Here is a 27,043-nt window from a genome sequence, read left to right as displayed (position 1 = left end):
ATATATATATATATATATATATCTGAGGTTTGTCGAGGAGGGTGAATGCCTAGGTATTACATCTACCCTATACCTGATACTAATTCAGTACTGTCGAAAGTGTTGTCTCACAAAAGCCAATTAATCTGAATGTCACGGTAAGGAGGCATCATATGACATACATTCAATGAAAAGCCGAATCGAAAGATATGCACTCTTTGGGCCAGTTGAGTATGGTTGATCGACGAATACTGGGCAGAAGGGACGGACAAAAATTGTGCACATGCAAAGTCATTCGATGAGAAAGATGACAACCATGGGGAATAATCAGCCAGACGGTTCACATTGGAGGGAGTCTGTTGAGTTTCCAAAAAAAGTTCCAGCTGTTTAATGCTCTGCTCGATGTCGTTTACGGAAGCGAAGACAAACTGTGACCCGCCTGGACCAAATACTTGATTGCAGGCCTCCATAAGCTGTCGAGTAAGAAAAAAATCGAATGAAAAAGGAGGTAAAAAGTACATCGATCGTTGTGCGTCTACTCAGTATGACGATACCTAGGGAACATACATGGATCCGGACCTAAATGTACTATCATACAATTCATAGGTTATCTTCCCGAGATTTGAGGAGCAGAAGAAACCTAGCCACAATGTGTGGTGATTTTAGGTTTAGACAAGTGATCACGCACTTTCCATTGTTTCAGAACACCGCCGACCTACTGTGAAGCCGTTTGGACATGTTGAAACACGCACTGACGATATCTCTTCGACTGGCGAGTGAGCCAAATGCCAAGACAAACAACCAATACAGACTGGCTCTAGCAAAAGTGCCGTACAAAAGAGACCATTACAAGTGAGGTACTAATGGCATCAATTATAAGCAATCATGGATGGCGGCAATATACAAGGGGAGGATCGCTCTTTGGTGGTGTCTCTGTTGGCAGCGATTAGCATGTGTAGCGGTAGGAGATGTGGTAAAATTGCCTATGTTGTTGACAGATATAACCTACAAGAAACTTATCCAAGGAGAAATACGGATTCATCTGGTTAGATGGCAACACGCCCTTCAATGGGTTTACTGTAAGAAAGCGATTTGTAGCCTTGAGGTCACTTACAGACTGATGATTCTGAAAAAGTATAGGGTATAGCTCTCAAGACCCTACTCGTCTGTGCGCTGAGTATAAGTCAGAGGACTCCGTATTGTGGTTTAAGACTTTGTTAGAGAAACGGACAGTCATTCTTGGCTAGAAGTGTAGCTCAAGAAATAGCTAAGTCTCGTTTTCCATCGAGGTTGAATTGTAGCAGATGGGGAGGTTGATAGTGTTAGTAATTGTAAAGGGACGCGTGTATTAATGCACAGTTTCCATCAACCCAACGGCCAAGATAACGCAACACAGTCGCGATTGGAACAAGCTGCCGCACGTCACAAGCACGTGATAAACAAAGGTAAATACATACCCGTTCGGAAAGCATGGTTCGATGAGATCCCGAAGCAAGTGATCCGCTTGCAGCTTCCACAATAAACCCTAATGGAGAAAGAGATATCAGTGGGTGTAAGATAGAAGTCACGCACTACGTATAATCCTGCTTTGCTTCACTCCCACAAGAGAATGAAATAAAAAGAAAGACAGTCAGTGCGATGCATTCCCACGCGTCCAAATAAGGCAAACAGGCACCGAATGTACCCAAAAAAGGCATAAAAAATCCGGTTCATGAATACCAACAAAAATGGAGTGGCTGTCAAAAAGAAAACGGTCAGACATGAAAGCAAAATAGAGAGTGCTTCAAATAGTTCTAATTAGAGTCTCCAGCATACAGAATGAATGACCGAAGATCGAACCTGTAGCTCCCATTAGCCAGGTGAGTACGGACTTCACAATGTTTCACCACAACCTTGGTTTATGACCCACCAGCCAATGACTGTCTGCGCCATTATTCAAGCTCACAACTTAACTTGGATCAGACCTTCGGGTATCTGAAAGATGTCAACGTCTGCTCCAATGTGGAACTCGTACAAGAGGTTTACTAATGACTCTGACATACACTAACCGTAGATCCAGTATACAAACTCATGTGGAGTCCAAGTGTATATATACGATGCGGGTAAGCGCACGTAATGGATCAACTGGCGTTCCTCATCTCGTTTGTCATATGTACTTGCGCTACTTCTTAAGAGTATTGAGCACAGGTCTTGGTTCGAAATGCACCATACACCAGTTAGTAAAATTTGGGTTGGAGCAGGTTAGTAGGTTGATGGAAACTCGGAGATTGTGCTTACCTGATAAGCCCCAAGAAAAGCGGAGCCGGTCAAGGGATATCTTAACAAGAATCACAACTGACAAATAGATGGCATGGCGATGAAACCACTTGACCGCTTTTAACTGAGAATGAAAAATTACGTCCGTCTGTACAAAAAAACGCACATCTATCGTTGGTGATAATTTCGTCGAATTGGACCACGGTTTACATGCTAGACACTAGAATATATGAATCAAAGCCACGCAGACATTAAATTCACGCTTGATGTCCAAGGAACAAGGAGCGATCACTCATCAGATCGATATTCCATATGGCAATCTAGAGAGAAAAATGTTCTCATTTGAAAAGCTTCTTCGAAGTACCGTATGAAAGAGCCTTTGCAGAAGGTACGTTTACCAGAGCAAGAGAAATTCGTTCTGACGAAGCATTAGAAAGGGACCTTGAAAAAGATATTAGCCGTATCGCAGAATAAAGGCTATCCCAGCAGCGTGACCCAGACTTATGGGCTGTTGGACAGAAAGCGCAGCGAGAAACTCTTCATAAATATCAGTTTGCATCAAGGAAAGTGTAAAAGGGACCAGAAGGATAGACGGGTCCGGCAGTGACTGAGTCAAGCTCTACTACGCGTGTTTAACGCTGCGACTATAGTAGCGCTCAACAAAACACAATGAACGGTGATACAAACAAACCTAAACAAACTAGGCTCTTTAATCACCGCTTTTCCAGTGGAATTGCGGCAGTCAATAGGCCGAACCAAGAGACAAGGATTGATGAGGACAGCCCGAACAACTTTGAACTTAATAGCTTGAAAATTCCATTCACTGAAATCGCTCGCAACCTGCGTGTTTGGAACAAATGCAAAGAGCCATGACGGTGATTCCATGAATTGGCAGAAAAACAGCTGCGCTTTACGATTCGCCGATATGGCAGCAAGTGCACGCTATAAATTCATTCATTTTAAACAACCAAAATTTGTAATTAGTCTTGTAATCCCTTGGTTTAGCTGGTACTGGTCTACAGCCCTAGTTCTGTTATCCAACCGGACTCACGGTGTGTGTGTGTGTGTGTGAGAGAGAGAGAGAGAGAGAGAGGGAAAGACGTCACGATCTAATGGGCCCAAATGGGAGCGAAGCAAACAGTGGACTGTCCTATGGTTTTCATCAACTTCATTGATAGTGTCGTATCAAGGAACTTAACCCAAAGTGTTTAAAATTTACCACCAAGCCAAAAACGACTGACCTTCTGGAGACAGTTCACAAGTAGTCGACCTTCTGAATGAACGTAGCAATAGGTTTGTGTAATCTCGAACCAGGGCAAGCCGTGCAGCGCTGTTTGGTTCCGAGTTGCTCAGAGTTCGTTTCGCTCGAGAAGCAAGCCAATCCTGGAAAACAGAGCAAGTGTATGTTGTGTAATTCAACGTGCAGTGTGCTCAGGGTTTGAATTCTGAAAACCGCCCTGTTGTTTTAAAGATTTACTCACAAGAATTGTTGTGTGTAAGTTTGAGAGCCGAAAAGAAAACCGTGAAGTGGAAGTCACTCAGAGTTGATGTTTTGAAAATGCGCATAACACCGGGAGACTTTGCGAGCTGAAAACGGCCTAACAATGAGCTCTGCGTTATCTCAGACGATAAACCGTGATTTACAGTCAGTGGCGAGGCTCGGACAATCAAGTGGAAAAGACCACGGAGAATTACTTGGACGACCCTGGTTTAATGTGCAATATCTGCAAATACCTTTCCTCCAGTGATAAAGGCATAGAAGGCCACTGAACTATTATCACGTTGGGTCCATTCGTACTGACTTGAAGTTGAGTGCACACAGTGGATCAACTGTTCAAGAATCCAAAAGGAGTTCAGAAATCTCTCCTGGTCTCGGCATTTTGGAAAAAAGCAAACGCTCACATTAAGTAGTTGACACGCTCCTCGAATACTGGTAATAGACTGTTTGGACGGACTTTTGAGAATAAAACTCACTTTCAGAACTAATTTCGGTTCTTCCAAAAAAGACAGCTCCTCCACGAAGCGCGCGTAAACTTGTGACTCTGACAGCAACCGGAAGAGTCTACAGAACAACCGAAAACGAACAAGAAAAGAGGAAAACTTTTCAGGAATAGTATCATACATTCAGTATACACTCTATAAAAAAGCATACGACCATGGTTTAGGTTGAACCCACCTGATCAATCAGCCAACGCAGGGGGAACTGAAAGAGTGGGGACGCAACAAGCCCCTAGTCAGTCAAAAGATCACGTGAACGCCTCTGTGTGATTGCTTTTCAAAGGATACCAGGTAAGCGGTAACAACGTATTTCGCTCCGCTATTCATCAGCATTCATAGCTTGACACCGCATCTGTTACTTCTGTTGAGCATATATGCATGTGTCTGGGTGCGGTTTTTCGAAGACATCAACCGCTCATCAGTGTCAATGGAATGATGTGATATGTGCTTCTATATAATCTACAGTGAGAACGCCGGGTATGAGGCGACGGGATCCATAGTTTTCTCGTTACTATGTTGAGCCCGTGGTTAAGGCGTGAACTTACTGACCGGAAGGTCTATCGTTCGAATCCAGCTCCGGCATCTTGACTGCTCTTGTCCAAACCGGGAACACTTTGTTACACTTTAAGTAGCCAATCACGTCAGAAGATAACAGATAGCCTTCGAATGCTATATAAACGCACGCAGGCAAGGAAGAAGTACCCACTCAACTGCGCACTGATGATGTCTCCTCGTATGGTGACGAAACGCTTGCAAGCCAATTGCCAAGCTCGGCGAACAGATCAACAGCCACCTGATCAACAACCAATAAGCACCCCAACCCTTGTGCTTCCTTCGGGTGGCATGACAGATAGGCACTGATTACCATTACTATTTGTATGATTACATTACATTACGTTACCTTCAAAATTCGCGTTCAACATGAGGTAAAATCTTAAGCGCATGCCTTGGTAATTCCCAAGTCTTACATGAGGATCGACGACCAATTAGACACATTTTTCTGGCCACTGACAAGTGTTCTGACTATTGAAGTGGTCAACCAAACCAAATTGGTTTGCAAATGAGTGTAATTCGCTAATTTCGTGCAAATTGGGCTCAAGCGGAACATAACATTGACGGAAAATCGAGCGATTCGCCTACCTGGTAGGCCCCAAGAAGGGCGAAACCGGTCGTGGGCTGTTGAAGAATTTTCAGCAACCTTATGAGTATTGCATTGGTTAACAACTTGTTCGAACAAGAACTACACCTAGGGCGTATGTTTCCTGGACAGTCAACACTAATCTCTCAGTTTAAGCATGAATAGATCCGACCCAGCAGAGCACATAGACGACAACTGTTGTCGATATTGACAGCCTACAGGACTGTGCGCCAGTTGGTTGGCAAACACGAATCAGTTTTACTGCTCTGCGGGGACGTCGGTCTTCCAAAGTTCTGAGGCCTTTCAGGCAAACGTAACAAGTTCAAGGGGAACCGAAATCGCGTTGCTCATTACAAGCATGCAATCAAACTAAGCGAGGAGCAGCGACGGCCCCCAGCCATAAACAGTGTGTCAGTTTTCGTCAGATGGTTTAAAACCGTCTAGACTACAAATAATGGTAACTCGGTATCTTAAAAATTAGTGGTTATTATTCATCCTTTTATTTTCGAAGATACAGTTATTGTAGCTTTGGCTGGCACAAATTCCGACTTTCAAAACTCCGCTTAACAATGGAATTCTATCATTTCCATCCTAAACATGCCGAGGCAAGCCGATATGCGTTGAGCACATCAACAGAGATGAGTACCCTAACAGTTCTTTGTTGTAACACGGATCAACGCCATGTTTTGTTCCAGCTATGGCTCAGGAGTGGCGGCTGCGACGTACGGCATAAACCAAGCAGACAGCATGCGATGACCTTGTTCAGCTGCGCACAAGCACTTTTATCTTCATTCGAATGAGACAGGAGACAGGTTCGGTGAAAAAAAAAAACGGATGTCAAGCAGAGGGCTAGGACGATTGGACCATACGGTACCGAATAACGGTATTGCTCGCGTGGGAAGTCTATTTGCCATGCTCTGTTGAGTACCGAAATCAACCATTCCTACAAATTCGCATATTGTCATCATTGGTCGCAAACCAGTCTGTGGTAAGCTTTCTCACTGACATCAGTATGGCATGAGGATAGCCCAGCCGTCCGAATCATCAAAACAACACTGTGGAAAACCCAGAATCAGTGATCGATAGTTCGCTTCCATGAGGACACAGAAGTTGTAAATTTCCCATAGACGCATTCCACGGTTTTGAAAACCCGTCCATTCAAAATCAAGTCCGGCAAAAGATTGGTAACTTGGTCCTAGGTCTAGCCGTTTTTCAACAGATTCTGTGTCACCTTTGTACAGTAAAACATTGTGACGTGAGGTGACGTACAGAGTAGTGCGAAGTTCTGTGGATTCATCGCATCTGATTTTACAGCCAGTGTACCAACATGACACTGGACGAATGGGGCACAGCCAGCCAAAACTGCTTGGGTGTCACATCAATCTCCACCGTTACGGTATCACCTTGGTTCCGTTCGGCTGCAGCAGCTTTCGACTCCTAGGGCATACTACATAGCCTAGGACCTGGAGTGAAGGCTACTTATGGAAAGAAACATTTCTTATTGGAGATGAATTAGCCATATAGGATTAGTTGCGTAACATTTTCAGCCAAAACACAAACAGTGAGGGAAACATACGTGCGACGAGGAATGTCCTCCTATTCCCTTCACAGCTCTATTCATCTGTACACCTCCGAGTGCCCTTTATAAAGTAAAAAATCCTGTATAAAACTCAGATTTTGCTGCATGTTCAGTACACTTCTCAAAACAACAAACGTTCATGCCTGATTGTCAGTCAATAAAGCATAACCGTACCCAAAGTTCTAGTATCTTTTTTTGTCGCGTAACAAACGATCTAAATGATGGCAATGGTAGCTTGAAGGAGTTCCTCAGTGTATAAACGTTTTTTTCGCTGTTTTGCCTTGGAACCTCATTTCCTCAAATGTGCTTCATTTCAAGTGTTGTTGAGACTCAATTTCGATAAAACACGGCTTGCGATTCCACAAGACTAGGTACAAACATGAATGATGTTTGAATGAATGAAACTAACCGGTGAACAGTTGGTCTAGCTGCATCGTTAATAGACTGAACATTGAAACCAGGACTGCCAGCAAGTTCATCCGTACTCGACCAGTGGTCGTCCAGGAGGGCAGATGTCTTTACCAAGAATGGAGGAAGCATTATTTGCGGGTAGTCTACAGCAACCCGGTCGATTATTTGATTCACCAGCACCGGCTCTGAAGTGGCAGTTGCGAAAAGCCCGGTGACAAGCAAGTCCAGCCACTGCGTAAACATCCAGGTGGGCAGTTTAGCAGTCTTGGGATGAAGATTAAAAGTAACTGTGTGATTCAAGAGATTAATGGATTGCGCGAAAATGGCTGGTTGCAGAAAACTTCCTTGAGTGTAACTCATCAGGTGGATTTAACAGGATTCGATCACCAGATGTTTAGGCTCAAAGTTTAAACAATGGAACCTGACACGAAATCGCTGCCAACGTATAAGTATTTCAGTGGCTTACTTGGTTTGGCATATGCACCGAACTTCATCCAGAACGGTCCGTAACACTCGGCGATCCCTGTGGAGCTCCTGATAATTACCAAATACTTTGCATTTATAATATCTAAGCGTCCAAGGTCACTACATGATGATGACCGGACCCTGAACATGAAGAGATAGTGTGGTATCTGGCTACTTACGAGTAGTTAGGTTTTAAACGGATTTTAATGCACGTGTCAAACGCAGTAAAACACGACAAAGCGACTACTCATACCAATGGAACGGATACAGTATAACGTTCCATACGAACAGCACGTGCCCCGTTGACCAGCTGAAAATGCGCTTATCTTGGATGCATTTTTATTGGGAGGTGTTTAACTAAATTGTTGGAAATAAAACAGTATTGTCTAATACAAAGAATGCTAGTAATTCAGGTTGCCTACTTAGTGTTCGGTTGTTCGCCTACGGAATATTGTTTGTATCATCAGCTGTTTTCTTCACGCTATTGCTGTTGCTGGAAAAGACAGCATATAGGTACAAAAAAGAAATAAGAGATGAGAAAGGCTTTCAGCTTGTGTTATAGATTGGTTCGGCAAGATACCCACGGGCAGACTGCCCTTCAAATTTCGGTTCTGTAAGATTTTCCAGCCTTTTCATGCGGTTCACCCCACCATACGGCACATTATTTAGGAACGGTTATTATACCCAACTACAAAGCTTATGAAATCTAGAATTTGGGGGGGGGGGAAGCTTATCTCTCCAAGTGAGTTAGTAGTCTTCTGCCGCCTTGAAGAAAGTCCGACGAATTGGCACGACTTTCCGTAATTCAACCCAGTTTTTACCCCATGAACCTTGCCAATTTTGTTGCCGCAATTTTCGGCAGATAGTAACGCCCCTGAATGCAATGGGTTATGCTGTTCCTGCCCCCTATCGTCACATGCCAAAACAGATCGTACTGGAAAGTGAGCTTCAGTGTTGGTGCAGGGGAGCCGATTGTTGACCGAATAACGAGTCTCCAGGAAGCATACGTATACTCAGATTTCATTCGTCCTAGGCAGCTGCCGTGGTAGATCGAATCATAGTATGATACACGTGTAAAAGGTAGTTTTCGTCCTGACTAACCCGGTAGTACTGGAAGCACTTCTCGTGGGAAACCGCTAATAACTCCGATAGAGCAAACAAATTTAGGGAACAGATTATTCCGGCCACTCTTTTTGGACGCTCCCAGAAGTGACCGAAAGCGCATTCAACCAAAACAAATTCAGAAACACGCACCTAATCACCTAACCCAGTCACCCATACTCAACTTTCAGTTGAAATGCTTATATGTTGATGTCTGCAATAGTGGTATTGTGACTATAGGCGCAAATCAAGAACAGAGATTTTGGACAGCAATATGAAATTGCCACATGAATCACACTGTTTGAAAGCGAGTCACATAGTTAATGTGGCTGTATACGCCCGACCAGATTTTGAGAGCTCATTGGGATTGGAAGGGAGCTTGGATGTTTCAGAAGTCCTGAAGTTGGTGAGAAGGTGACCTAATGGACTTGCGGGGAGATAGCTTTAATGGAAAAAATGAATTGGTCGCCCTTCATGGAAGGCCACGGATACATTCAAACCACGCATTTCTCCCTGTTGTTTGAAACGATCGGGTTTTTCTGTTGCAGATGCCATCCTCAAAGTTATTCCCACGTTTCCTTACGGTAATTGTACCCGTTCTATGGGTTAATCAGCCTACTTTCCTGACGTAAATTTCCGAGTTCCAATACAATCGATTACCGATGTGTTTATTGATGAACAAACACGATGAGGCTGATCCCGCAGAAATTCGAAGATATGCTTAGTATGTGAGTTTGACAATACTCAGTTTGGCAGGACCCAAAGAGGGTTTCTCATCGTTCCTATGTTTGACCAAGGAGATAGGAGAAACGTCGCACAAAGGGGACGCTGGAGTCACTAGCATTGACAAAGAAACGCCAAAAGTAAACCACACGTGGCGACCCAGTTACGGAATCCCCTCGAAAATGGGAACACCACATTCACGAGTGACTTATGGCTTCAGGAGCACGTGATTAGTTCATGCTAGCAACAAGGTGCTTGGAGTTTTAAGCAGGATGACAGACTGACAGCATTATATTATGAAATAACTCCAACAGAAGACAGCCGTGGTTATTATGTTTATGGTGAAACGGCGGTGTGTAGGCTATTAAACTGACAAATTGCTTAACCAATCCGGTGTCCTTTTGACAAGCTTACAACCTGGGTAAATCACACTGACAATCGATGAGTGGGGACCTCGTTCACAGCACCGGTAGCCACAGCAATACGCTACGAAACGGGCACAAGTTACAACCCACGGATAGAGACATTCCTCAGATTTTCGCATGCTTCAAGTGCTCTCGTCGCTTAGCTTCTACGTGATAACCACACACGACTGCCATAACAATTCCCACAAATATTGGGTCAATCTGTCGAAATCAACATGCCTTCTGGTCATCAAACTGCTGTTGTTTCAGAGTATAATCGGAATCCTTGGTCTCCTTGAAACGAATCCTGATGAACAGCACACGCAACGTCCCACATGTCCCCATTACAGCCGAAACACCTATGGTCGAAGAAATTATGACAGATGTATGGTTCATTTCATAGGTTTGCTTACATTCATATGGTTGCACTGTCGTAAAACGTAAAACGGTTGAGCTAGACCAGCTATAAATTCAATGGTATACAAAAAGGACCAAACGAATTCGACCAAATTCGACCTCATTGGAGACACTTACGCCAGAAATAAATAGACTTTGGATACTTGATCCAGGATCATTGTCTATGGAAGCAAGCTGCAGAGCTCGAGGGAAACGAAGATGCCCAGCACGATGATTTAATTGCATTGAACACAATGTGGCTTCGATGAATGAATAACATAAGGCGCTAGTCGACAATTGTTCGGAATCAGTTTTCATCGCTTTCTGGATCGATGGGGAAGCTGCGAATGCAAGGAAAGGACAAGTTGCAACCGACGCAAATGTGAAAAGGTGGACATGCGAACCACACAAATTGTACAAACTGGAAAGACATATGCATGAGTAAAAAAGTAAACTAGATACGAGTGGTATACTATGAAAGCGAATTGGCAAAAAAAAATAACAGGATAGCCAGAACAGGGAATGGAGATGCAAGGGTGAAAGAAAACTCTCAATTTTAAAAACTAAACAGACCTGAAATGAGCTTCCGATCACAGAAGTCAGCTAACACGATCATTGGTTCGGATAACTGCTGAATGAGGGAGGGCGTCATTTTGCTCGTCTCAAATTTCAAAGCCATTGCCATTCGGGTAGCTTGGGAAGACAGGGACAGTGTATATGAGCTAAGGCGTGCAGACAATGTAGAAGACGAAGATGTGTCGCAGCCATACGAAGAAAACGGAGGCGTTCCAAGTTGGCGGAGCAGTAGGTTTAGGCGATCCGAGGCCTGTGGTGACAATTGGCCATCATCGGCCGGTAGATCCACTAGAAGAGACAGTCGTGACAACAGGCGCCCAACTTTGGTGAAAAACGTAAATGGCGCCATATCCGCATGGCTTCCGGATGAGTAGTCAGTAAGTAGGTGAGGTCGATTCGTGGAACAGTTAACTGTAGGGTTGTTGGGAAAAAATGTCAGAAAATCACCAGTTGTTTTGTTGCCTGTCAGAAAAGGAACGGCTGTGTTATTCGAACTACAGTAACCTCCGCAGCTAGCGGATCCGGTCAGAAACGGATAACACCGTTCATCCTTTAGGAGCGACTAATTTTTACCCCATCACTAAAGTATCTTCTTCTTCTTGACTTCTATGAGAACACACGATATCTCGAATGATTGTGACAGAGCCCAAGGGACTTTTGTTTTGAACGGATACACTAATTTACGGGGGCGATGGAGGTCAAATGCCGTAACACTATTACATGACTAAAGCAAGTCAACTTAACAATAGACTAGAAACTGGATGCTTTGAGGATTTTAGCAGCCAACATTTTTTAATTGAGGAGCTGCGTAGGATGGAACCAAAGTCAACTTACTCAATGGCTTATGTTTTGGAATTGGATGATAGTTTCAGGCCCATAACTAGTCTCGACAACAAACGATGAGGAACAACCTCGTTTACGACGCTTCTTCCAATGTCTATGACTCGGTTGCGGATACGCACACGCATTTATTCGACGAATTCAATCGAGTTAGTAGCATGTTTTTTCCTGTTGAATAGCCCGGAATACATCACAGAAAATTGGTTTAGGTTGCACAAAGGCTGAGGTTTACTTATTGGTTGGATGCGTACTTATTGCTTAGATTCGACCAGATATGCTATGATTGCAGGTGTACCACCAATTCTTCAAAGGGATGATATGAGCTGCGTTCATGAACCCTTTCAAATAGTTGCATTTTTATCCTGTCCACATGAAATTGCGCGTGATACTATAGATGAAATAGCACAGCGAGGAGGAGGATACTGGGGACCCTAGTGCCATTTGGTTGGTGAACCACAAAAGACCCAGAGACATGCTTGGCACGGAGTTCTCGGTATCCCTTACAACATGAGGAAGAGAACATATCAGTGAGAGTCCTCCAAGATTGAGTCCTGTTCGACAAACAGAATAAAGCCAGGTTTTATTGACTTTATTTGGCGATTCGTTAGTTTAGAATAGCTACTCGGTTTGACGTAACACGGGGACAGCAAGTATGCGTGATTTAAAAGAATGTAGGGACAAACGATCGAGTGTTAATTCGGGTATCATACCATTCCGCGTACGGTTGTAAAAGAAACTGATGCACGTTGTTCCTCGCACAAAAGCAATTATTAAAGCGACCTGGAATGCAGGTGGAAAAACTTCTTGGAAAATAATTCCCAACCAAATAATCAGCCAGGACGACCTAGGCGGTAACATATTTCACCGAGAGCGAAGACATAGCTGATCATGTTGTCTGCCTCTCTGACGCACCACTTTGTGTGGTCCATACCTCTTAGGGTGGTCAGATGATCACGACCTAAGGCAATTAGTTACTTCTTCCCTCGTGTGATTTGCTTCCCAGGAAGGCATCTGTGTAAGTACGAGATTTAGTTCGAAACGCTTACCTCAAAGAAGCTCAGCTCCTTTCCGACTGGTTGTATTTTGTGGCATAACAGGACATTTGACTGGCCAGAAAACACACTGGGCATCAAAAGCTTGGGAAAAGATCCTCCTTGCTTTTACGAACAGAAACTACACGGCGTGAACACAAATTTGGGGTTCATTCACGGATCTTCGTGATAAACAACATATTAGCACTGGTTTTTAGCGCACAGACATGCAAAAATGAGTACAGAATGCTACTCTGATGGAGAATGAAAGAGCGGAGGTGCCATAACGTAAGCATTCGCTAGTCCTTCGATGGCACAGTCTTCAGTGATTTTCACGGAACAACACCTAAGGTCCTGACCGCAGTTTGACATAGTTGAAATGCTACCTGACTGGATGTTACGTACCTAGGTGCAATCCAGCGTTAGCCAATCCTTTCACAAGATCTTCGATTGCACACACTTGCCGCAGAGTAGACTGAGATTCGACTGACTTTGTGGGTAGCCGGGCATTGACAGTTACTGCATTGTCGGACCAAACGACCCATGCATCGGCAAACGCTTCACACCAGCGCAACCACAAATCGTCCTTTGGATGAGAATATCCACCGAGTAATTCGACCGCATTGCCACGCTGAGCCAACATACGAATGTTCTTCAGGTGATTCAGCGCCAGAACCGGGTCATTTTGTGTGATACAAGCATTTACCTCCGCCATTCGAAGAGAAAAGATCGTCCTGTCCAAAAAGTGCGGATTTACGGCTTCCCCCCGTTCACCAAGTGCTGACGATGCCCCACTGGGTGGACCACACTTTGTACTCATGATTGTTAGGTAGAACAGACTGCAACGGAAAAATTGCAAACCAGAAAAGTTTCCATGCTTCCAGAAACCGAAAGGTGCCATGTGGTATAAAATTCGGATTAGATTTTAGGTCACAATGGTTTGCTGCTACTCGACCATGAAAGAGATGACAGCTAGGTCTGGGCGCTTGATGTGATCAGACCCTCAAACTGAAGCAATTTGCTCAAAGCTGACGTGAAAATAAACGAGCAGTGTTATGCTTTACTCATTTCACCACTCCGCTCCCACCCTACCCCGCTCCTTGGAGAACAAGCACATGACTTAATTTTTTTTCATCACCTGAAAACTATCCAACGTGAAATTTTGAGTTGACAGTGTCTGGTTGTTTGCTTAAACCTATGCAGAGTTCCGCAAAGCGCAGTACAACCTAGCACAGCCTGACGAACAGGAAATAAACAGACATTCGTTTTTAATACTCTTTAACTAAGACCTTATGACTCCGTAATTAAGAAAATCTGCTCTATTTTAGAGCCGAGTAGAGATCAACGAGTCCGCAAAGCACCGAGTGAAAGTCAGAAAGTGTAAATAAAAAGAAACGCAGCAAAGATGTACGAGAGTAGCCCACAATCACTGTACGACAGTGTGGCGCGGAAACAATTTTTTTTACATTTACTGAATGCACCGAGGGTTTAATGTTTTTTGGTGATATAGTAATGGCGCCGTCTCCGCTTGATCCATTGTTGCACTTCCTGAGATGGCACTTCCTGTTCTACATACTGTGAATTCCTCTTGATCTGTATGCGATACGATGTTACTTGGTGTACTGTAGGCGACGATATTGCAGAAGGATTTTTAGTGGTTCAAGACAGTTCTATATCGGTATCCTTGGGCAGAAACCTCACAACCGAAAATCAGGGAGATGAACAGAGTTCATTAGTTAGGTGTTATGGATCCAGGCAGCTTTATGATACTTTTTATATGATTTTTTAACACTTCTTCATAGATAAACGGCAACGAATTATCTTTCAGTGCCCTATGGCAGAAATCAACTGTGATTTCTCCGTCTGGTTCGAACTAATCACATTTATCCAACAAGAAATAGAATCCCAGATTATGACAATAGCAAATCAAGCTATCTATGGTGTTTTTGATCACCGCTGAACACTAGTTTCCTCTGTCGGTAGATCTGTGTTTCACTTAGTTTCTAGTTGTCCAAGAAGGCCTTCTTATGTTTACGTGTTCCAAACGCGAAGAACCCCGAGGCACTTGTTGATCACATCTGGAGTGCAAATCCAAAGTGGAGATCTGTTGCATATACGGAGTATTTGATATCTGCTTACTTATGACTCTCAGCAACTCCATTTTCGAAATGCCGCGGTAATCTCCTGCATTTATTGTAAATATCCTACCTGAATAAATTGACTGCTGGGTATATCAGGATCCCCATACGCACTTTTAGTTTCCCTACCTGATAGCGATAACAAGGATTGCAGGCTAAACTTCAGTGGGGTCTAATAAACTGTTATTTTGGCCGTAATGGGAGTTGGGTTTATCAGTGAGTGCTAATCCAGGCCTCTAACAATACACTTATGACCTTGCAACACTGTTGAGGATGTCGAATGCAGATAGGCGACAAGTGCCGCTCGGGTCAATCAGGAGGCTTTATTGGTGTTGCGCACTCAGCACGCAATATGATTTTTTGGTGTGTACAAAAAAGTCCCAAGTTTGACTACAGTGGAGAGAACTGGAAAATACATTCGTACCATCCCACATAATGAATAAGCTTAGTCAGTTCCCAATAAATTCCTTATCAATCAGCAGATTTCTCTGAGCTTCTGAAACTCAATTAATTACTGTCATGTAAGAAGATTCTCACACTAGGGGAGGGAACTGTGTGATTTGAGCTTGTTCAGGGGAAGGGGGAAGATGAAGCCACGCTGGACCAGTCATACTCGGAAAAATTAATGTGCTATGCTAGCAAGTTTGCACTAGAAAAGTACTGGTTTGTTAGTGTGTGGCGTGAACCGAGAGCTGACTTGAGTCAAAACGACCCGAGGTGATACAGAAGAGACTATTTTCCTACATACATCTGCCACCAAACAAACTGCTCAATTTTCTTTCCGTAAAGTCAGTTACCCATATTGGTGCATTCATGGGGATCACACATAGGACCCCGTTGGTACACAGTTCAACCGTATGAAACCATCCGAGGGGACTGCCGACGAGGATTGTTCATCTTCACGACTATGCAACTGAACCTTCAAACTGATTGGTCCATCCTGTCGTTCGGCGAGCCCCAGAAACTCAGAAAATACCATATGACTCTTTTACTGACAGACTATTCTTCGATGGTGTATTTAGGACGACCGATTTACGAACAGTGTGTGCACTTCCAACGCGACATGGATGGTTTTGGAGCAGCTACATCCTGGATGCAACTGGAAACGTGCGTGTTGAAGGCTCAGTGATGTTCGAATTCTCTGCTAGTCTACGGCGATGGCATCCAACTCACCACGCACTGACGACGTTTCCAGACATGGTGAGGACGCGTTTACAAGCCATTTGCCAAGTTTGGCGAACAGATAGACTACTACCTGATCAACTGAATTCTTTTAGTGCAATTTGCATGTGTGATCAAGACTGGACTTTGTCTCTGAAAACTTTCTTCTCTGTTTCCAGAAATGATAACAAAAAGCATGCACCTAATTCCCCCTGACCCTAAGTTGTTGAATATAATATGCGAAGAATACCGTCCGATTTATATACTGTAGTTGTTTTCCCTTGAAGCCTCATAGGTATCTAGGAGTCACGCCTTCACGGGGTTGCGCTAGTCTAACACCTATTCCACGTGCAAAATAAGTGAATGAGACTGCACTCAACGGACGGACATGTGAAGCTGAACCAATGAGAAAAATAGGACATACCGGTTAAGAATTATGTCGTTCCAAGCAGAGAGGGGGTCCAGAGAGGGATGCGGTGGGCGGTTGTGCCATGTGTCGACAATGCTCTGGATCTTGTTAAAGCTAATATCTGGAGTAGAGTGAAACGCGGTTACCTTTCGAAACATGTGTGAGAAAGAAGCTCATGTTAGGAGACCATTTATTCATAGAATGCTTGTCAAAAGAAACGCACCCCCTGGCTAACGTAACACCTCTGAACCCAGGCAGATGTGAAGCCATCGATTTCGATACACTACGCACTTTTCCTAGCGTTTTGATTTTCCAAGTGATCCGTGAACAACAGCTAACCCGCGAAGCAGTTCAGGCATCATAGAATAACAAGACTGCATTGTGCGGCTGAATGACAGGCAGATGCAGACAAACGGTGGTGTGAATGAGGAAACTATGAGTGCAATGTCTGGAAGCCATACATCTGCACTTTGTGTGGATCATGCAGGCTATGTTTAGTGTATTCTCAATGCTGTAAGAGGGTTCTGCTAAGCAAAGCATGCTCAGGCGATGGAGAAGATCCAGCAAGACGACGCGATATGCACTAAACACAAACTGGCGAGCGAAAGCAAACAGCCAACCTTCATAAATCGTAACCGTTTTCTAATGCAGAATTCAATGGCATAGGTGGTGTCCGAATCCGTAAGTCACTTAATGTCCGAAGACATCGAATCTTCCTAGCATCCTCCGCCAGACTGTTTGCTGATGCAAAGTGCGGACTAACTGTGTACATAATAAGTAAATGTGATTGCCAGGTGAGGACTACCACTTATGGTACCTGTTAATTCAAGCAATCGATGGTCCAGGTGATAGTGCTTTGTCGGTAACTTCTCATGTGACTTTTCTACCACCTGGTTCTTCGTTGTCTGTAACAAACTGACATCGGGCAACTAAAACTCATCAAAAATCAATAGGTAAATTGTGGTCCGTGAAGCTTAACGTAGCATCACCAGTTGTAGCGTGAAGTGGTAGACTACGTTCGATTGATGAACTAGCAGTGCCTGGTCCTCACGTTTTCACTCGTCTCTACCTAGCGCTTTGTCATACACCTTAGGTTCGCACTGCAAATCACTCAACACGCCTTCTGTATGCACCGTTGTCTGCACTCTCTTTGACCTAGTGGACTGGCCAAGAAGAAGCGCGGTAACCACATCGGTGCGGCGCATACACCAGAGCTCGCAACACCATATGAATGAACGGTTTCACATGCCGGTCAAGTAAGAGGGTTGTTTCACTGGACAAACGATGTACTAAAAAATTCGATTTTATTGTTAGCGCTAGATCGTTCAACCTCAGATGCATACAGCACGAAGGCATGGCTGCGTGGTCATGTGAGACTGAAGAATAGCCCAACACATTACCATGACTGTGAATAACACTGGTCGGCGATTGGCTAACGCATCATTTGCGCGGAGACCTAAGGTATTTCGATGAAACATAATGTCCATGATCAACTGAATTGTTGGACGAACTAAAAATGTGGGATACCCGACAGAGTTGCAACAAGCATCTACAAGACATAAAGCAAGTAGTATATAATTTTATGACCTTTTGGAAAAACAAGGTACAGTGTCGGTCGCAAATGTTTTACGAGCAGGGCATCACAAAAGGTTAGCTATCCAGCATGTGAGTCACGAAACGAGTAAGTAAAAGAATAATCTGGACGTGAATCGCGAACCGCTTCCAGCAAGTGCCTGACAATCGGGGATGCACTTGACTGGTTAGTCTTAGCTCTAGTTGACTAAGTCGTTGAATCAATCGCCTCGGGAAACGTTCATTTGTGTATCCGGATACACATTGTACTGTTCTACTGGTTCAGGAGTAACTTTAGCTATGATAACCAACAACTGGTTAAACAGTAAAAGGTACTGTCATCATGACATTTGGCCTTGGGGAACAGCACATTTATTTTGAGGACTAGCTGACTGCTACAGGTTCGGGGAAAATATGTGCAAACCGTGCTTACGCGAACTGCCAGTGAAAAGCGAAAGACGTGTATGCATATACCTTCAACCATTGATATGTTGGCTGAGCTGGACTTGGTTGCAAGCGGTTAATTGCATGCAGTTGAAGTGTCCAGCCCAACGAGCAAATTAACGATCATTACACATCAGTTGCAAATACTTACCTTTGTTCAACATGTTATTCAGGAATTCACTGAGTTCAGTTAGCGTTTGAGCACGGGCAGATTTTCCTACGGATCGAAATGGATCGCATGCTATGCTTTCACGCCAGTCCTGTGAACAACAAGTGAACCGCAACTGCATTGATATCGTCGAACTGCTGCACGGCAGCAAGAAAATGTATGGCATTTATTTGGAAAGAAGAAGAACCGAGTACAGTAAGACCGATTGATTATCATACGTTGTGGTTTACAATACAAACTTCATTGGACTGTTGCAAACGAATATTTGTCTGACCTTAGTGAGTTTTGAGTGATCAACGTTAAATGCTGGGTGTATTCTGGGAGAACGTTAGCCCACAACGAAGACTAGATGACAGCAGTTACGGGCAGACCAACTTTACGTTACAAAACCAGATCCTTGTCTGGTTACCTGGATGCTCTTTTCCTAATCTGGGGGATCATAATACAGGCGTTTAATCACTGTGTCGCATACGGACGTGAAATAGTGTGTACTAAACAGTGGGCTTTGGAGTATTCAAGTCCACTGCCTTTACAGCGACTGTTCAGTAGCACATACCACAGATCACAAAGAACCAATGTGTGCTAATTAGATGGGAGTTCTATCAAATTTCAGGCCCCTGAAGAGACCGCTCCACTAGAGCCTGAGAATGGTTGCATCTTAACGATAATATGAGAGCAGCATCACTTGGGAAAAAATGAAAACCCATCGAGCCAATTCGTCAGGTTTCAGAACAGCATTAAAAGCAGACCAAACCAAAATCGGATGATCAAATCGACCTATGATAAGTAAGTAAGCGTCATGTAGGTACCGATACACATGATGAAAATGAGTCTACAAACGTCATCAAGGTTACACTAGGAAATCACTACTTGCGAAACAGGAACCATATGTTCGTTGTTGATCAGGTGGCTGTTGATCCGTTCGCCGAGCTTGGCATTGGTTTGCAAACGTTTCGTCACCACACGAGGAGACATCATCAGTGCGCAGTTGGATGCGCACCCACCCAACAACTAACAAACTCACCCGAGCTAGTAATATTTCAACACATTACCAGGAACCATGTGTGGCGAGACTTGGGCGGGCAGAAACGTTTCCACAACGCTTAAAACGAGACCCGAGTATATATAACTTGAGTACAAATACCTATTTGGTGTGGACTAGAACGAACGAACTTCCGCGTGTCGCACGGATGTTCTGCCAAATGAGATACCCATGATCCTTTACAGAAAGAATTTAAACACCGCATGTGACTGGTCATATCTCTGTTGGGAGGAATAAAAATTAATTCCTGTTAGAGCAGGTAGCAAGATCCAGGTGTTCAGTTTGAGCCCAAGCGTGTTTTCTTGAAAATGTGATATGTACTTGGACCCCACCCATCATTATTTACAAAAGTCCCTTATGGTCTATAGCAAGTTGCACCAAAGCGTTTTGGGGAGCTGGACGTTATCAAAATTTGACCGCTTCATCTGTACTTGTGCCGTGATGATGGTATTATTCAGTATTTTGTGTCAAACCTACTCCAACACTCTCATTCTGTTGGTGCTATCCGCAATCAGATCCCCACGTGATGCTGTGACCGCCAGTTTTGCCAAGTGGCCTTGATTGTTTAAATTTTCTGGGCGTTCTGAGTAGTCTTTTTGTGCCTGCGTATTCCCTTACAATCACTGTCTTTGTCAGTAACAAAGGACAATTGGTCTCAGTGTCGGATTGATTGTCTTCTCTCGCTTGACTCTGCGCGCGTAGATCGGTCCCGTTCTAGTGCCAATTCGGGATGGTTACGACACACGAATTATAGACCAATATCACATAACATCACCCAAGAGACACGATGATAGCTCTGACAGGCGTTTAATCTTATTCGCCTGGGCAGGTGTGTGGTAAATCACATGTAAATTTAGGCAAATGCGCCTGACGAGGTATAATGTCCCCGGTAGCTCAGTCCGTGCGATAGGTTTTTGGTCCGACTCCTCCCTCTCCTATTTGTACCTTCTTGCCCATGATTCCATGTCGAAATTTCAGACCGACCGATTGCGCTAATTGGTTCAATTCCAGTTTGCAGAAATTCGGTGATTGAACGGTCACAACTAGCACAATAAGAGGCATTCTTTGGGGAATGGCGATACTTTGTTGCACTCATTAGCCTACTACAAAGGAGTTGATATAAGGCTCAAATGAGTGCCTCGTTCATACTGTCTTTTCCATTTGCCGTGTTTGAGTTTTTAATCTACATATGTTCAGTTTATTGTTCACTTGCAAAATAAGACTGGAAATTTCGGCACCATTCCTGAATGATGAACCTCAATGGTTTTGGGAACCGGTCATCTGACTAGTCACTTGCATCAGTAGCTAGGCCCTTATTCTGAGGAGCAGAGAAGCATCGTTGTTGGGAATCATCAGCAGTTCGCATTCCAAGAGACTTGGAGAGTTCCGCACCCATGATCTTCCGGCCGGCGGTTGAATAATTAACCCTCCGGCCACGAGTGGCTGATCAAAAGTGTGATTATCCCTCACTTAGACAGGGCAATGCACCAATCATCCTTCAGTCGCGGAAGCCATATCATGTGGTCATGTACTGACTGGCTCCTCTAGCGGCGATATCTCGAAAGGAAGTTCCACTCATATAGCGAAAATATTCTGCCTCTGAGCTACTGCTAACGAGGCCCAACAAGGATGGGACAGCTGAACAGTGCTTCTCGGCTTTTCAGCATACATTAGCCTCTTTACTGAAAATAACCAAATCTACTCACGTCACCATCAATTTTGACTATTGGTTTGCTTCATTCCAATCAGTTCGGTGACAACTAGAAAACGAGATTGTAGGGAGCAGTGTTTTTCGCTAGTCACACCAATATGGCTGGGGAGACTTTATTGCACTAGACTTAGTAGAAAACGAAGGGTTTGCATTGAAATGTCGTGCATTTGGAATGCTTGCCGGATGTAGACCTTCTGAGCCAGCATTGCGCTGCCCCCCAAGAGACTACACTCCTGAAAAGAGGACGAAACCTTTATAAGTCTTAAATTTCTACGAGGGAGAGGGTATTTTCAAGAGATGATTAAAAAAAGAGGAGAAAATCCTGCTAGATCTAACGGACAAGCGCGTGTTACACATATGACAGCCTTCAATGAAAGTGAACTAGAGCAATTACTCAGGAATCTCAATAATGGACGTGTGGTTGGTCCTCGGAGCCACTCTATCGGTTACACACAACGATTCATATCACTGCAACACCTTCATCTATCATCCATCATTTCAAGCAGTAATAGGTAATGATCAGCAACGACTGGATTCGTTCGACCAACTGAAAATGAACTTCAGGATGTTCACGGTAAAACCACTAAGCAGCGTCTTTGAATAGAAGAGGACGAGAGTGACGTACTTCAGCTCACACTGTTGTAGTTTAACGACACCAGTCAAGGTTTTTTGCTGGCACAACATAATCAAGTGCACTTTCAGCCTCACCTTTACAACCTGGCCGAGCAACTGCTATGGCTGAAAGGATACACAACTTGTCCTGTCAAAGGGCTTGCCGAGAGTTGTCGCAACAAAGAATTGAAAGCTTTGGTACCAGTGAAATCAAGGTGTACACCAACATCAACAAAGAGGACGTATTTCAACAATCGAAACTGGAAGGCTCTAAGATCGGAAGGAAACTAAATAAAATATAAAGACCAGCCGGTACCCGAAGTCAACTAAATGAGAGTTCAAGCCTATTTTCTCAACCATTTCGTTCCACAGATATCCCTTTTACGATAAATCCTATCCTGCCAACTATCAGCAGCTAAGCTATTGGTGCAAAAAACCTAGGGATACATTTTTCACTCAAGAAAATTAGGGAACTCATGTTTTTCATTTCATTTATCCACACTCACTGGGGATGAAAAAAAGTGCGCTCCTGTGAAGAGTGCGGCTTTTGGCGGTGCAAAAGATAGAGAGTATACTTTAGGATGTACGTGTGCTCTACTACTAGAATAAAAGGTAAACAATTGACAGCATTTCTGAAGAGTCAACTACTCACATGACCAGTGCAATTTAGTAACCGAAAGAGAGTTAGCATTATTCACACAAAGCATAAAGTTATACTATCAAGCCTACCGATGCATGCTGTTTCAGAGCTCGCTCTTGGAAGTACAGGGCACGCACAAAATCTCCTTTCCAGCAGTAGAAGATACTGAGTTCCTCCGAGAAACGGACCTAAAGAGAAGGACACAATGTAATCTCAAAAGTGGTATGTGTGTGTGTGTGTAGGCAATCAATATTTAACGGGAAGGGGGAGGTTTGAAATGACAGGCCTAATTTCACACCAGGTTGATGATGCTGAAGGATATTAGCTTCTCGACTGCTAGTGGATTGGGGCAGCACACCTGAGCAGCCCTTTACTGGTTTGCGGAACGGGCCAATTTCACAACGACATATTCACTAAAACGTACTTCAAATAGGGATCGCACGTTGTCGTGTTCCAACGCAGACTCAACAAAATCACACAAGTCCATGTTAGCTGCCTCCAAACTGGACGGTCCAGATGCTTCTTCATATTGGGATTGAACCATGGCGTCCTGAAGGCGTTTGAGACGAGCTCGAAACAGTAGGGGCAACAGGGTTTCCACGACAGAAGAGTCGTTGTGTAGGTGTGCTGTGAGTCAAACAGTACGAAATAATGTTCGCTAACCACCAACGAGGGTTAAGTGACTGCATCAGGAATAAACGTTTATCCTTTGTATGGCTATGAATGACTTAAAAATCGCACCAATGGCCGTCTACATCCCACATTTTGTTGTTTATTTGCTACTCGAAACTAATCAACACATTAATTGATAATGATAACAATAATTAGTAACTTCCATTCTGATGTGAATGAAATTCTTCTTAATCCCATGATATAATGTTTTTATGTGTTATTGATTTTCACGTATTCTCTGCGTTTATGCACACGCTATAACTTGATCTGCCCACACGGTGGCCTGCTCATTCTTGTATCCATCTCTTTTGCCTGGCCCTTCCCGGGTAGTTGGAAAGGCCACTTATTCAGAGTTCCAAAGTTAACTGTCCAGTTGGCCAGCCAACATCTCACCTGAGTGGGCTGCATCTTGTTCAGGCTAGTGCGTTACCAAAGCATTGATTCTTAGCTTGTCGCAATTCCTCGCCACAGTATGCGGTTTGTCTGGTCATTCTGTTTGACTTCACGAATGCGAACAAAGAAGGTTCGTTGTCTTCAACCTGATTTTGTGCGATCCACATCTTGGCTTTAGTATCTGGGATCAATTGGCAATGCGTAGATCAACGTTCCGCTAAATGAGCGTCGCAAGAGGCCGGTGCGAACCATGGAGTAGCAATGCTCACCAACTTTCTGAGATGCTTGCCAGCCTATGCAACAGAAGCTTCGTCAGGTCAAGTGACTAAGTTCCGAGGTTGGTCGGAAGGAGAACAAATCAGCTAAGGCAAACTAAATCTCTGTTGGGCGTCGGCCGAGGGATTTTTAGTGTGCTAGAGTGGTTGAACAAGTGTTGGGGCGGTGGGGAACCTACATGTGTTTGGGTGCATCCTAGGGTCTAGTTCTTCTGGTTCGGTTCATTTGATGGTCCCTCTTGAACTTCGCTTGAACCTTCTGTCAGTCTGTGTGGGTGAGTTAGTGCTAAGATAGTTGTGTAAGAGAGATGCTGTGACCTTTGGTCGGTTGGGGTTTCCACCCCCCACCCCCCTTTTTTTCTAATGTTAGATTGACTTCGACTGTCCCTGGAACTACAGCTGGTTCAGTGACGTAGGCTTCTAACCTAAGGGTGTGCAGTTTAGTTTCACTGTTCGATCACCTCCGCCTACGCTAGACCAGTTTTCGGTTGCACAATGGCTATGCACCGAACTGACAATTAGACGAAACAGTTTGATTTGATTAGGTGTACTATGGCTGAGTTAGAAAGCAACACAACGTTTGAGAGCACTTACGCCATACGGAAGAGAACGATACATTGTGCAGTTGTTGTGACCCAGCTGATGTGTCCATAGTAAGCGATTTCAAACCACGCGATGTTAGCACATCCAGGTCATCCCAGCTAGCCATGCGCTCTAAGCAGGCCATCAGTCCGTCTTGACATATCGCTTGCAGTCCGGGCTCCAGCGTATCCGGGCAGGTGGTCCAAAGGTGAGGTGTTTCTAGTATCTTATGGAAAATAGTCGATCAAAACTGTGTGAAGAATGGGCAACATACAGTCTGGTGAAACATAAGCACCCAACACAACTCACTTGTTCGAAAGCCAGGCGAGCGTTCGTGTAATTAAGCTCGGATATGGTAACCAACGCCTCACCAATGAGTGGGAATAGTTGGCTATCGATACTCCAACGGTCTAGAAGCCAACCGAGAACTTCTTCAAATCGGCCGATCGATCGATAAAGTCTGGTCAGATCCCACCACACTGTGGATGCTTCTAGAGATTGATCGGATGCCTGGGAAGATTGCATCAGCAAATTTTGAAAAGGTTGCGGAAAATAAACAAGCTCTGGTGGGTCACTCCATGAAGGGGCATTCACACAGGTCAAGCGTGTGTTAGGTATGCTAAAAAATGTGGAGAACCAAACATGTTCGGTTAGATGGAAGTGTAAATGGTTGTTTGCGACAGGAATCGAAATCAATCAGTTTCAACATGGAGAGACGGAGGCTCTGGCTGAGAGTATCACTGACACATCTAGCACTGTTACACAAATCCGCCTCACTCATTGCGGCCTACTGAGAACTCTGTGCCAACTCAGGGACAAAGATTAGCTGTGAGTTGTCGAAACTTACCGTTGACGGAGTGCCAAATTGAACGCTTCTTCAAGCAGCACAATTGCAACCGGCTCGCTCTTCGTTAAAACAGCAGAAGTGGCAACAGTTGATGAATCCAAGGACAGCGGCATTGGAGTTGTTGGTATGGCTCTTATAGAATGGATTTCTACCAGTTTTGACAACAGCACTAGGCACGCTGTGGTTACGTCGTGCAACGCAGAATCCGTGGTGGAGATGGCCGCCAATCGGCAAGTTAGACGGAGTATATCATGAAGCGACTCGGCGAAGCGGTTTAAGGTGCTGTTCGTAATCTCTGTCTGAGAAGACACTGATTGTAGGAGAACACAATAAAGATTGACAAAAACAGTGGCTGCTGCTGACGGCTGTGCAGCGGACAGTCGCTGAAGTGGGTCCAACAGTGAGGCTGGACTGATGCTTTCCACATCGGGTAATGGTCCTGTACGGTATTTGGCGGTCAATGTGGTCTGTAGGTGCGGGTCCAATGTGTGTGTGGGAGATGCCCGTTGAAACAGGCGAAATTCAGCCCGTTGACGAGCGATAGCTCGTTCGCGAAAAATGTTGCGTTCCTTTTTACCGTGCTCCTTTGTGAAGTCCCCGGTATGATTGGCGTTGGTCGACTCTCTCCAGTTCAGTTGGTTCCGAAGTCGCTGAATCCGCAGCTCGTAAGGTGTAGGCTATGAAATGAGTGGAAAGGATGAAACTATATCATGTAAGGTTAGAACATGAAACAGAAACCAGTCAAACTATATATTCCGACGAGTATACAGACAACTAAAAGAGTGGGAAAGTAAATCAGGCCACTACAACTGAATCCATGAGGGAATTTGAAGAATGTGCTAGAAGTAGCACAGAAAATCTGAGAGAGAATGCTAGACAGAAAGGATTGTGCAGCTTCTCTGCAGGAGATGTACTCTACCTTCAGGGGAGGTGCACTCTGTGGAGAACACTGAATGGATTCCATTAAGTAACTTCACAGAGGAATCTCTTGGGAGATAACAGTATTCAGTTCGGCGGTCTGTGGTAGTGTGCATATTGTGGTGCTCCCAGTTCGTCAGGGAAGAGCGCAACAGTTTAGTGATAAAACCTGTGTGTTTGATCTAGCATCGTGACAGCAGTCCGACGTTTTTTGAGGATAAGCCGCCATACATGCTCCACTCTCCACAGAACATCACCAGCAGTGAGCTGTAACTGGGATCCCTCTATTTACCTGCTGAAAATTAAGAAGTCGTTCTTCAGGGACACTGTAGTTTAACCGTGCATCAGTATCGGTTAGAAAATCAGTTGCAGTCACACCAATTGCTGCTCCCCATTTGTTATCTTCTTTTTTAGTCAGCCGTAAACCCCACTGCTTTCAACCTACAGTTCTCAAGTCAGCACGCACTCCCCTATCGTTACGTTTGGATGTGTTCTGTTATTGGTTATTCTCCACTCAAATACCTGAACTGTAACCAGTTGAGTTGGGTTGCGAAACTATGA

General features: G+C 44.3%; 2 protein-coding genes across 2 annotated transcripts in view; one reads left to right on the top strand and one right to left on the bottom strand.

Moving 5' to 3' along the window:
- T265_02103 (hypothetical protein) overlaps window positions 1–27,043 on the bottom strand; it is a gene marked incomplete at both ends in the record, with an annotated part of 90,757 nt that overhangs the window by 2,107 nt on the left and 61,607 nt on the right. Inside the window, 15 exons of the mRNA XM_009166262.1 lie at window positions 162–452; window positions 1,437–1,504; window positions 3,477–3,618; window positions 4,210–4,297; window positions 7,360–7,625; window positions 10,589–10,791; window positions 11,024–11,437; window positions 13,303–13,736; window positions 16,621–16,726; window positions 18,773–18,881; window positions 22,885–22,983; window positions 23,220–23,422; window positions 24,730–24,943; window positions 25,027–25,336; window positions 25,565–26,241. Of these exons, the coding sequence (XP_009164526.1) occupies window positions 162–452; window positions 1,437–1,504; window positions 3,477–3,618; window positions 4,210–4,297; window positions 7,360–7,625; window positions 10,589–10,791; window positions 11,024–11,437; window positions 13,303–13,736; window positions 16,621–16,726; window positions 18,773–18,881; window positions 22,885–22,983; window positions 23,220–23,422; window positions 24,730–24,943; window positions 25,027–25,336; window positions 25,565–26,241 (3,624 nt within the window). The remainder of the gene's footprint in view (window positions 1–161; window positions 453–1,436; window positions 1,505–3,476; window positions 3,619–4,209; window positions 4,298–7,359; window positions 7,626–10,588; window positions 10,792–11,023; window positions 11,438–13,302; window positions 13,737–16,620; window positions 16,727–18,772; window positions 18,882–22,884; window positions 22,984–23,219; window positions 23,423–24,729; window positions 24,944–25,026; window positions 25,337–25,564; window positions 26,242–27,043) is intronic.
- T265_02104 (hypothetical protein) lies at window positions 1,331–27,043 on the top strand (the record flags this gene model as incomplete). Its single annotated transcript, XM_009166263.1, has 3 exons — window positions 1,331–1,424; window positions 11,126–11,361; window positions 26,897–27,043. The coding sequence occupies 3 exons, from the start codon at window positions 1,331–1,333 to the stop codon at window positions 27,041–27,043; spliced, it is 477 nt and encodes a 158-aa protein (XP_009164527.1).

This window comes from Opisthorchis viverrini, assembly GCF_000715545.1.
Source record: "Opisthorchis viverrini unplaced genomic scaffold opera_v5_24, whole genome shotgun sequence".
Lineage (NCBI taxonomy): Eukaryota > Metazoa > Platyhelminthes > Trematoda > Opisthorchiida > Opisthorchiidae > Opisthorchis > Opisthorchis viverrini.
Note: the sequence above shows the minus strand (reverse complement) of the source record. Positions and strands in the feature narration are given on the sequence as shown.